This window comes from Macadamia integrifolia, chromosome 10 (assembly GCF_013358625.1).
Source record: "Macadamia integrifolia cultivar HAES 741 chromosome 10, SCU_Mint_v3, whole genome shotgun sequence".
Classification (NCBI taxonomy): Eukaryota; Viridiplantae; Streptophyta; class Magnoliopsida; order Proteales; family Proteaceae; genus Macadamia; species Macadamia integrifolia.
The window spans coordinates 30,348,653-30,360,282 of record NC_056566.1 but is presented as its reverse complement, the minus strand read 5'-3'; the positions used below and the strand labels follow the sequence as shown (position 1 = coordinate 30,360,282).

The 11,630-nt window shown below is 35.9% G+C and overlaps 1 protein-coding gene across 4 annotated transcripts; it reads left to right on the top strand.

The window, feature by feature from the left end:
- The first annotated feature begins 823 nt into the window (after positions 1–823).
- On the top strand, positions 824–11,381 carry LOC122091243 (coiled-coil domain-containing protein SCD2-like). Of its 4 annotated transcripts, none has more exons than XM_042661105.1 (17): positions 824–1,555; positions 2,060–2,343; positions 2,980–3,055; positions 3,304–3,345; positions 3,603–3,665; positions 4,298–4,347; positions 4,438–4,465; positions 5,685–5,759; positions 5,870–5,980; positions 6,059–6,119; positions 6,983–7,096; positions 7,627–7,748; positions 8,841–8,916; positions 9,570–9,617; positions 10,561–10,601; positions 10,731–10,857; positions 11,003–11,381. In XM_042661105.1, exons 1-17 carry the CDS (start codon positions 1,262–1,264, stop codon positions 11,122–11,124), a joined length of 1,734 nt encoding a protein of 577 aa, XP_042517039.1. In that variant the 5' UTR covers positions 824–1,261; the 3' UTR covers positions 11,125–11,381. The 4 variants fall into 4 exon arrangements, with proteins under 4 accessions (XP_042517039.1, XP_042517038.1, XP_042517040.1 ...); XM_042661104.1 differs by having other exon boundaries at positions 9,564–9,617; XM_042661107.1 differs by having other exon boundaries at positions 1,458–1,555; positions 2,064–2,343; positions 9,564–9,617.
- The last annotated feature ends 249 nt before the right edge of the window (positions 11,382–11,630 follow it).

The window sequence follows — 11,630 nt, the reverse complement described above, 5'->3', positions numbered from 1 at the left end:
ATCCTGTTTTTGTGTCTAGAAACAACAGAAATGGTAAAAACTGTTTATGTGATAAGAAACGATTTTTTGAATTGCAAAAAGGTGTTTGATTTTTCTATTCCCGAAACGTTCTCAACAATGTAGTCAAGTTCAAGACATGAGTGAAGGCATGACAATATAGGAATGCAACTCATGAGTAAAGGCGTGACGTTGGAGTTGTAGGTATGCTTCATGGAGATGAGCTTCAGAAGGATGAAGGCAATCTGAAAGTATTGGAATCGCCACATATGAATAGCGAGAAGTTTCAACATTGGATTGGGGTTTGGGTAGGTCGAGTGAAGTATTGGGTTTTTCACAATTTTTGTCGTTCCCACTTATTTCTAAAAATAAAAAGACAAGTCTAACTTTTTTCTCCATTCCGGTTTCCAGACACAAAAATAGACATAAATTTCTATTTTTGTTTCCAAAAACAAGTGAAACAAAACAGAAAAATGAAACAATTTTTGAGGTGTTTTTCCGTTTTTAAGCACAAAAAAAATGAAAAAAAAAAAAGTTTTTGAAAACAAAATCAACCGGACCCTAGTTCTAGCCCAGCACAGCCTTGATCACGGTCAAACTGGACTGGGGTTTTAAAATCCCGGCCATTGACTCCCACCTGAAGCTCTCTTAATCTGGGTCAACTGATCAAGATCCGAAATGGGCCGTAGAAAACGTACCACGGTTGGATTGGAATCTTTTATATCTGTATCTTATTATAATATCATCATGTTCCCGATGCACAGGGGATTCTGCTCCGTGAAACTAACAACGTCCAATCATGAGAGTATCAACTTCGACCCTCGTAAGCAATCCCTCCAACTTCAAATTTCGTGTAGTAGTAGTTTCTTTTTTCAGTTTTCCCCTCTCATTTCACACGCTTCTTCATTTCTGAGTCAAAATTGGCGGAGAAACCTATTCGGAGGTATGTGTGAGAGTTGAATTTGAGTTTCGTCCCAACTGAAACGAAAATTCCTGAACTTCAAGCAAATTTTTCACAAAATGAACCATCAGAACTATTCGATTTCTGATCATGTTTCAGTAGATGACGGTCAGTTTGATCTGTTTCCATGTTTACCGGTTGAAGTTTCGTGTATGAGGATTATATTTGATCTTCAGTTTCCTGGAAGGTAGTTCTGTTGAAGCAAAGGTCGTCTACTAAAATTTCTGTGAAATTTCTCTAACAAAGACATCGAAATTTCAATTGAATTCGGATTCTTCCCTTCCCCTGCTTTTGGGATCGACAATGGATACGGAGAGGACAAGGAGCACAGTGTATGTAGGTTTGAAGAGAAATTCTAGCACGTCCGGAAGTACAGCATCTTCGATGTCAGAATCAGCCGGTGTGGATTTCCGGAGGCCGCAGAATTCCACAACCAAAGCTGCAGCTCAGAAGCTTGCGCAGGTCATGGCACATCGACAAACGGAGTACGATGATAATGATGAGGACGATGACGATGACGACCTATCTTTGGATTACAATCCCACCGGAAGCATTGTTCTTGCATCCAGGAGCAGAATGTGGTCTTCTTCTCCTGCGGTAATTTCTTTCTTTCTCTTCATCTTGACTATGCTAATTGAAATTTAATACTTCTTTCTTCTTTAAATAAGCATGACTACGAGTAATATGCAAAAACATATAGATTAAGGCACTGTTGCATTGGACATGAGTTAGTTGTAGCAAAAACCCAGCTCGAAGGTTAAACAAATTCTGCTTCCTATAGTGCTTGAGAATTGATGGATGCTTAAATAATCATTACGCAACTTAATCATATTTTTCCAGGAAAAAAAAAATGTGTAGATGTTCATGTCTTCACAGATCAGGTGACACATTCATATTTTTATTGGATATTCTTAACAACATTTGCAATTATTGAACAAGCCAGTATATTGAGTTTTCCTGGCTTTGTAATCTATTAAAGATTCCAACCAAACTTATGCGCATGTCACATTTTAAATTTTTTCTAGTTGAAGTTCTGTATTCTTCATCATTAAATAATTAATGAAATAAGGCTTACTGAAGGTTATATGTTGTTTCTATTAGCTAGGTTGTAACTATCTAGAACAGACTCCATCTTCTCACTTTTTATCAGCTAGCCGATCATCTCTTGCAATCAACTCTGCAGCTCGCTTTACATCAGTTGGTCAATCATCTTTTGCGGCCAATTCTGTAAAGCAACCTTCATCTGCCCATTCTGCATCAGCTGCCCGACCATTTCAAGTAGCCAAGACAGTACCCATGGTACCATCCAGTATACAGTTATCATTAAGGCCACCTACTTTTGTGTCTCCATCAGATCCTTCCACTGACCATCAAAGGGATAGAAGGTATGTTTGAGCTTAGAACTTGGGCATCTTCATTTCATTGAATTGTAACCTACCTTCTAAGAAAAAAGATAAAAGTATTTCACTACTACTTAATATTTGCTGTCATCACCTTTCTTAATCATATTGTGAATTGTGAATTTTGTATGCGAATATAAATAATTCAGTCAGAATATTTAAGCAAGCAATTTACCTGCCTGATGATAAATTCTTACGATTGAATCTACACTATATTTTGCCTTTGTTGAGATTTTATGATTTTTAAGTTGTAAGATTTTGGAAACCTTTATATTGACGTGAGTTTTCTATTTTTGACATTTGAATATGTGGTTCCTTTAATACTAGTTTTTCCAACTACAAAATTGTAAGAGCTTAACAGTATGATAACCATATAGGTACCATGGCAAACTCTGTTATTCTGTTTCTGGCTATCTTGGTTGATTTGTACAAGCAAGAAGTTTTCCTGTCAGTTTAGGTTAATATTCCGGCAGGCTATGATCAAATATATATATATATATATATATATATATTCTGATAAGCAGGCATATGGAGGTCATCCAAAATTATGGTTATGTTTTCTGTCGTGAAATTTTAGATCCTTCTAGAGATATTGAGTTTAATTGGTCTGTAAATATGCAGGCCATCAGTAGATTTGGGGAGTTCAAACTTGAGAGAAACTGGGAATCTGCCTTCTATTTTTGCCCTTCAAGATGAGGTACAGTCATGTTAGTTGTTACAGGCCGTTAAGATCTATCAGGAAATTTAAATTTCTTGATGGTTCATGCTGGAAAGTGCTTAGCTAGAGATATATCTGTTATTAATTGCTAGCAGTTACATTTATTTGTATAGATATTCAACGCATAATTGCATTTATCTAATAAAAATTCACAAACTTAAATTCCTAGTAGTTAGGACAATATCGTTCTCAAATATCCTTCTTAGCAGTGTGTATTTAATTTGCAGCTTGATATGCTACAAGAAGAGAATGAAAGTATAATCGAAAAGGTGCGGGCCAACAATTTCTTACTTCTTGTATTCTTTATTTTTAAATTTGGAAGGCATTTACTCTTCATTTCATGTCATGCTTCATCCTTTTGGTAACTTCACGACACTCAATCAGAGGAACATGTTTTGGTATTCAAGCTATTAAAGCACTGGCTTTGGTCAAGCTCAGTCAGCATTAGATAGTTCAAACAGATTGAGCAGAAAACCATGATGCTCAATTGAATAACATATTGATCCTTATGATTTGTTGTCCACAGCTTCAACTTGCAGAGGAGAGATGTGTGGAAGCAGAGGCCAGAGCTAGACAGTTTGAGGAACAGGTAATGCAAAACTACATCCAAGTATATCCTGGTATGGTTAAACTCAACTCAATTCAATGGTCTTTACTCTTTAGTTTCACAAATATCTGTAGTTACCCTCTTCGCTTCCATGTAACACAAATGTTAGGGAAAGTATCATGGCATTATTAAATTGTAAACCATGTGAACTTGTTGATACAGTTTGAGATTCTGTCAAAGGAAGTCTTTTTTATTGTTTGCACTTAAACCCCTAGATCCTTTACAGTTAGAGTGTAGAAAATTGTAAGGACATTAGCCTTAAGGCTAGCCACCACCAGTTGCATTGGGAGAGAAATAACAACCATTGTGGCTCCTCAGTCGAGAAGGGATAAAGGGATAAAAAGGTCTATAAGGAATGTCAATGAGTGAAATCACTCCTCAGCTCAAGCCCATAATTGAAACCGGGCCTACACCCATAAATAGCTTGCAACACTGTAAGATGAACCATCCATAGGATGTGTCTGTAATGCATACCCCAAAGCATGAAATGAACTCTGACAAACTGGTTTCACATAAGCTTATGACCTTTGAGATTTAAACAATCTCTCTCTCTCTCAATTTTAAAAATCTCATTTTAATTATATTATCCTTTCTCTTTTTCTTTTTTTTCTTAGGTTGCTTCAGTTGGAGAAGGCTTATCTTTTGAGGCCCGTCTCTTAAGCAGGCAAGTTTTGAAAAACTCCAGAGGCATTCCTGTTCTGTTTTCTTACTTTTCAGTTTGCATAATATTTTTATGGTTTTTCCACTCATTCAGGAGGGAGGCATACCTGCTGCAAAGGGAGGTACTACTGGTCCAGCTATCATCATGTCAAATTCTCTCGGGCCCACTTTAATGTGTATCACATGTGTTAATCAGCATATGTGCATTCAATATACTTGCTTCTACATACATGCATTTGCATATAATATTTGTGTATTCATACGTGTCTTTATGCATATCATGTGTCTATATACTATACATGTGTGCATACCTTTTTCATATATTTTTGCACCTAACTCATCTGTTCATCGGGTTATAGATGATTGAAACAGACAATACATATGGTAATGCACATGGATGGGTGTGATTCATGCATTCGGCTAATGAAATTTAATCTGCAGTATGACTGTACGAGAACTTTAACAATTTTTTCCTCCCAAACTTGAATCTCATGTGATGTTTCATTTCCATTGCAAAAGATATTATTTAATGGACTCTGTTTGTATGAAAATGAATGTCATAACAGCTTTGGAGGTCTCTTGCTTTATGTAGGTTGACATTATCTTGAAATTGGTGATCCAACAACTTGCTGATTCCCTTATCTTTCCTATGTTTGGATAGAAAACATAATTTGATAATTATCTAAATTAAAATTTTCAAACCAACTTTTGAAACTACTTACTATTTTGAATATATGATTTCAACTTACTAATTTCCTAAATAGACTGAAAAGGAAAAGGAGACACTACATATGTCTCCCCAACATATTCACAATCTTCCTCTGAGTTCTGACTCAATTTTGTAACTTCAGAAATTAGAACATTCCGATAACAAGTCCGGGAGTTCCAGAAGTGCCCTGATTTCCTTCTAAACTCGATACAACCAATCTCATGTTAATATCGCTTCCATGGTGAAACTACATTAAATTATTTAATTCTTTTTCACCGATGAGAAAATGACAAAATAGCTGTAACTTTTGTTACTAACTGTACAGTAGGAACTTATATTGATGCCCTAAGCAGGGGAAACTAATTGTCATAAAGTTGTCCCAGATCCTTGGGAAAGCATCCTGTTGGAGATCACTGGTTCATTCTCTTAGTAAAATTCAAAGGTGTAGAAACTTATTAAAGGAATTCATGCTTTATATCTGTGGCTGGATCTCTTCATTGTTTATTCATCTGGATGGCTTCTAATTTGGTTTGCTTCAACTATAGATTTTTGTGTCTTAACGACTGCTTTAGTTGATTCCAAAATTCTGTTCTTGATCGAAGTCTGATACTGATATCTAGCTTATGCAACAGGGTGCTTTGAAAGATGCAGAACAGACTCATGATGTTAAAAATGTACAGGTTTCAACCCTTCGATTAGAAGCAGAGGTATCAAAACTCTGCCAGTGTTGCTTTTTTTTTTCTTTCCTTTGTCCCATCATTTAATGGCATATCTGCATGGCTGCTTTTAGATTGACAATTCTGTACTTTTGGACTAGACTGCAAAGGATGAGGCAGAATCTTCTTTGGAACAACTCCATGAGGCTGAATATGAAATTAAATCTCTTCAGACGTTGACACAGAGATTGATACTCTCTCAGGAAGAGATGGTTTGTATCCAGTTTATCAGTCTTATGAATTTCTTCTAGTTTCTATGTCATAGTCATGTAATATGCATTTTGTCTCAGGAAGAGGTGGTTCTTAAGAGGTGTTGGCTTTCTCGACATTGGAATTTATGTTTTCAATATGGTAAAGTGATAGAAGATTTTATTCTTGTTTTGCATAAGCATATCCACTTTGTATTGCTGCTGATGGTTAATGCATATTCACTCGGTTTCAAACGTTCCTGCATATTTGATCGATGCATAGAGTAGATAGTTTCTGGAATAGTGTTAATATTGTTTTCTTGTTAATATTGATGATAATCAAGGAAATATTACCTAAAATTTTGATGTTGTAAGTTCTGATTTTATCACTGGCCATTGTGACACAAAGAAGCTGAAGAAGATGGAAATCAAACCAATGTGCTAGCATCCCTGTAATAGTTGTTTTTTCTGTGTCAGTGTTTAAATATGAGTAATTGGAAAGGTGCTGCTTATATAATTAGGTACACATTTACTGATGAACATGGTTTCCTTCTTCCATGGGATCTGGTGGATTCAATTGAAAATCAAAACTGAAAACTATCATGTACAAATGATTTGAATAGGCCCTTCTAACCATTATTTTTACGAGATTATTGCAACTTCTTGAGGTTCACTTTTGGGTAGTTGTCTTCTTCCTGAAAGTAATGCTGTTGTATTTCTGCATGCTAACAAGCAACGTGCTGCTATGTCTAGATTCTGCAAATTCATCTCATCTATGTTCTACACCCTTGTCTGAAACATGTCTTTGGCTTGTAGTTCTTAATCTACATGCATTTATGTTCAGACTTCAGACTTCAGACTTTTTCTCTCCTTTTTGAACACATCTTAAAGCTAATCATCATGAATGTGGTTCAATTGTCATCAGGCTATACTCCTCACTTTAATATTTATATATCAAACAATTATCATTCGTACGTCCATACTTTTTTCTGATGCTTTGTGATCCTTGTATTGTTCTCTTGTTAGGTATTCATGCAGAGATTGCTTCAGAAAAATATGAGTTTTGGTCATCCTTAGCCCCTCTTCCTCTTGAAGTTGTATTATCCGCTGGACAGAAAGCCAAAGAGGAAAGCTCAGTAGGTTAGATTTCAATTAGCATCATCTATGTGAGATTTTTTATTTCTTATTTTTTTGAGTATTCAAAAATTCCCACCAATGTTTGATACTATGATTTTATGTGATTTTAAAAATATATATTAATTTGTTTCCTTAGGCTCTATTTGTTTTAGCAGAAAATATTTTACAGAAATCACTTAAAAGCAAAAGAAAAAATTATAGTAGTAAAAAAAGTGAAATTATTTTGCTGAAATACAATAAATTTTTGGAAAATGACATCCTGTTAAAACTGGATGTTATTTTTCTGGAAAACGTCATGATGCAATTGCTGCCCATGGAGGACAAACCCCATCAAACTGCTGGATTCTTGTCCTCAATCAATTTTTCCCAGATATTCGTGTCATTTATACCACGGGGAAAAAAGTATAATGGCTAAAAAATACAAACTAATTTTTATAAAGGCAATTTTCGGAAGAAAAAAAAATGTTAAAACAAGAGCCTTAATGTCTCATTTTTAGATTCTTACAAAAAAAAAAAAATTGTCTCAAGTACAGAGAAAAATGATGTAGAGGAAAGGGATAAAGATCCACGTGACTTGAATGAACTATCTGGAGAGGGAAATATTGAGAGCATGCTTTTAGTTGAAAAAGGAATGCGGGAGCTAGCTTCACTAAAGGTTTATGTCATTTCCTTTCATTTGATGTACTCCTTTCTTTCAACCTGCATTTTTTATTTATTTTGGTCACTTTTGTGGAGTTGGGTCTCTCACAATTCAGTAAAACAAACATCTTACTATTAATGCAATTGCATGTGGATTAAACAAATGAATGATGCCAGTTATTATGGGCATAATGGGCATGTCTATGGGGGGAGTGGGAACAGATACAATTTATGTGAATATTAGTGTAGATTAAAGTCCATTTATACTATATTTTACTTCTTCCTGTTCAGCTGTTATGTACAAACATAGTGTCCTGAAGAATTTTCTCAGGTATTTTGCTCACTTCATCAAGCTTTTTCCCAACTAGTTGAAGTCAGCTACTTGAATCATGTTCTGACACTACTTTATCCACTGCATCTTCTGTCAATTCACAGTCTGTCTCTGTTCTCTACTTTGACTCAAAGTTACTATTTTCTTCCTCTTCTCATTTAAGAGCTTTCAACTTGCACCATATACTCCTCGCTGGTGCTTTCCTCATTGATCTTAGTTGCACATGACCCTAACCATCTGAAATTAACTTTCCATCATATTGTTGCTATTGGTACTACCCTTAACTTCCCATTATGCATTAATTTCAGTTTCTACCCTCACTAGTCTTGCTATTCATACTTCTCAATGCTATTAATTCGTATTGTCACTAGTCTGGCTCATTCTAGCTTGGGGCTATAATTTCCATTAGCTTTAATCTCGGGCTTTCTTGTTATATATTGAATAGTGTAGGGCATACTTGTAAATGCAGTCATAGTACAACTCTACGAGCCAGTCCCAGTGAGCCCAATTGTTCCACCACGCCAATTTCCATGTCCATCAATCTATTAGTCAGGCAGTCAACTTATGTAGTTAAGAGAGACATAATTTGTTTTGCCTTATTATCTAATAAGAGAGAACATATTTATTTAGTCAAATTAATTATTAATCAGTTGCTATGCTTTCTTGTTAGGAGAGAAGTCATTTATGTAGTTAATATTGCAAAGGTAATTACCATGGGAAAACTCCCGATGCTGCCTGGATCTAGCACTTATCTTTTGCTTCTTTTCCTGTTTGAAGGTTGAGGATGCTGTAATGCTTGCAATGGCTCAACATCGCCTGCCTCATTTATTGAAGTATGATCAACGAGTCTCAGGTGTGATGTCTATTGTTTTTCCTCTATGTTGTCAATCAATTTTAGAATGTAGTATTTGGCTGAGAATCTAAGCATGTTGCATCTTATGATGTTACATTATAATATGCCTTATTAGTTTGGATCATGCTCATTGTGAAAACATCTTGATTTGTGAATTCTTGGATTTGGGTTTTATTCTTTTTGTTTACAAAGTGTTTTCAAGTGTATGGGGTTGTGGCTTCTTGTGGTGTTCATGATGTTGTCTAGGGTTACTAAAATTTCTTGCATGCTTGTTTTCTTCCTCTTCGTGGCTAATATCACAACCGCTTATCCCAAAAGTTCGAGCTGTTAAGGGCCACAACTCCCCCCCCAAAACTTGCAACAAAACAAGTCTAGCATTTTTATTTATAATCTAGAATTCTATATTAAAATCAAGGAAAAAGAAAGGAAAAAAAATAAAAACATTTTTTGCAAAAAGCAAGGAGTAGCCCCAATTCCGTTAATAAATTAATTTTTTTTTCCTAGTTCAATTTATCATGTGGTAGTTTTGTTGCAATGTCTATAAAATGATATATATAAATTGTTTGTGAAGTACCAGTTTTAAAATTGTTTTGGTGCCTGGTTCATTTAAAATATGTTCAGATACTTAATAATTCACTTCATCGCAGGTGCAGATGATCTGAAGCTAACAGTGGATAATCAACTTCTTCTAGAAGCATGCGGTAAGATGGTTCATGTATTCTTGATTTCAATGTTTTTTCAATGAAATGGAAATCTTACGAAGACATACATAAATACAGTTTCAACATATAAGAAACAACTTTGTTTTTAAAAATCACCATGGATACTGACATCCCCTCTTGGCAACCAGAAAGGAGGTGAATCTGACCAGGACTTCATAAATTTTGTTCCCATACAACAGGATGTATTGAGTGAGCCTCCAACTCACACGATAGAAAAGAGTTTTGATGGCTCTTGGATGTCAAGCAATATTGGGAATATAAGCTATCACCTAAAATTATAATCTCCCTATGATTTGTTAATTTATTATCTCTATAACTAGTTTAGCAACCTCAAGAGACTGCCATTGGAACCTCACGAAAATGTACTAGAAGTTTATTCTGAGTTGTTTTACCTAATTTTAGAGTTGGTGACAGTTATCTGGGTGGTTTTAATTAGCTTGCGTTTATGGAATTTGTTATGTATGCCTCGAATTATTGATCCGACATATTTTGGTGGCGACCTGAATAGGGTTTTTTCTTAGATCTGTAATGGTAACAGAGGGGTTGGGCTGATAGGCCCAAGCCCGGAGCCAGCACTGACCACGACCCGATGGGATGACCCGACTTGGAGGAGAATATGTATGTACTCTCGTCTTGTTGAGCAAGCATTGCAAAATTTGGGGGTTTTTCGTGTTAGGGATTTTGGACGAGTTTTCTTGCCGTGATTTGAGTGTTATTGAGTGATTTCCATTGTAACATCTTTTCTACATAGTGAATCATCTTCTTCTTCGCCCGAGGATGTATTACACTACATCAATATGTGAACCTTGTTAAATATTTGTCATCTTGTGTGAATCTATGTTTATTTTTTTCGTATTTGTTGGTGTTTGTTTGAACAGAATCTAGTTTCTGTCTTTGACTTAGAATTGGTATTTGGTTTCAGAACTGAGCGAGGAGGAATCTCAAGATGTGGCTTTCAAACAAGTATAACATCTTTTGCCCAGAAAGATATTAGTATACAAATGGGAGTTGGAACTAGTTGAACCATTTTATTCCATCTCTCTCTCTCTTTCTCTCTCTCTCTCTACGTGCTTGATTTCCATCTCCATGCAGGCTTGGCTTATATATTTCTGGAGGAGGGCAAAAAATCATGGATTGGAACAGGACATCACGGATGAGCGTTTGCAATTTTGGATCATCAACAGTACTAGGTCACCCACCCCATATGATGTAGTTGACGGTAATGTCTTGTTCCTTTACTTGTGCGTCCTTTAAGATATATGTTTAGAATTTTATTATTTCCAAGTTGGGGAGAGATTGAACTGCGATAGTTGAGAAGGTGTGAGTTGGTCAACTTATTGATATTATTGTCTCCCACGTTACAGTTGAGCGAGGTCTAATGGAGCTAAGGAAGTTAGGGATTGAAACACGATTGTGGGAGGAATCCCGCAGAGTAATCGACCCAGGTTTCTCCCATTCCAAAATCTCATTCGACTCCTATTTGTGATTATCACATCATGTAGTCAATACTGAGTTCATTTTCATTCTCATGATCTCATCTCTTTCCTCTCATGTCTATGTTTCTTCCATATTAAGGCTGAAACGCAGTACGCAGGGAATCAAGACTGATTATAAGAAACTTCATTCTAATCAATTTTTTTGTATGTAATTTGTACACATCCGATATGTATTGAAATCGGTCACCGCCAGTACCATTGGCCGATATGATACAATAACAATAAATTTAGCCTTATTCCTACTGAATGGATCGGCTACATAGATTCATACAGAACACAAAAGAGAAAAAAAAAAGAGGACGAACAGAAAATAGGGGAGGGGGAGGCGAAAAGATAAAGAGTATACGATAAGCGTAAAAGGAAAGAGACCCAGCACAACAAGATTAGACTACTACTTTACCCTCTCACCTGCATCATCTCCCTCCTTTGCAAGCCCTATAGAGATCACCACCACCGTTGCACCGCACGAACTATAGGTCAATCCCCAGTCACCGCC

What these genes read in the sequence shown, in the direction of transcription:
- LOC122091243 (XM_042661104.1), top strand. Translation starts at nt 1,262, where the DNA reads ATGGATACGGAGAGGACAAGGAGCACAGTGTATGTAGGTTTGAAGAGA. An exon ending in GACCATCAAAGGGATAGAAG is followed by an intron (nt 2,344 to 2,979) that starts GTATGTTTGAGC and finishes GTAAATATGCAG; the next exon opens with GCCATCAGTAGATTTGGGGA. An exon ending in CATACCTGCTGCAAAGGGAG is followed by an intron (nt 4,466 to 5,684) that starts GTACTACTGGTC and finishes CTTATGCAACAG; the next exon opens with GGTGCTTTGAAAGATGCAGA.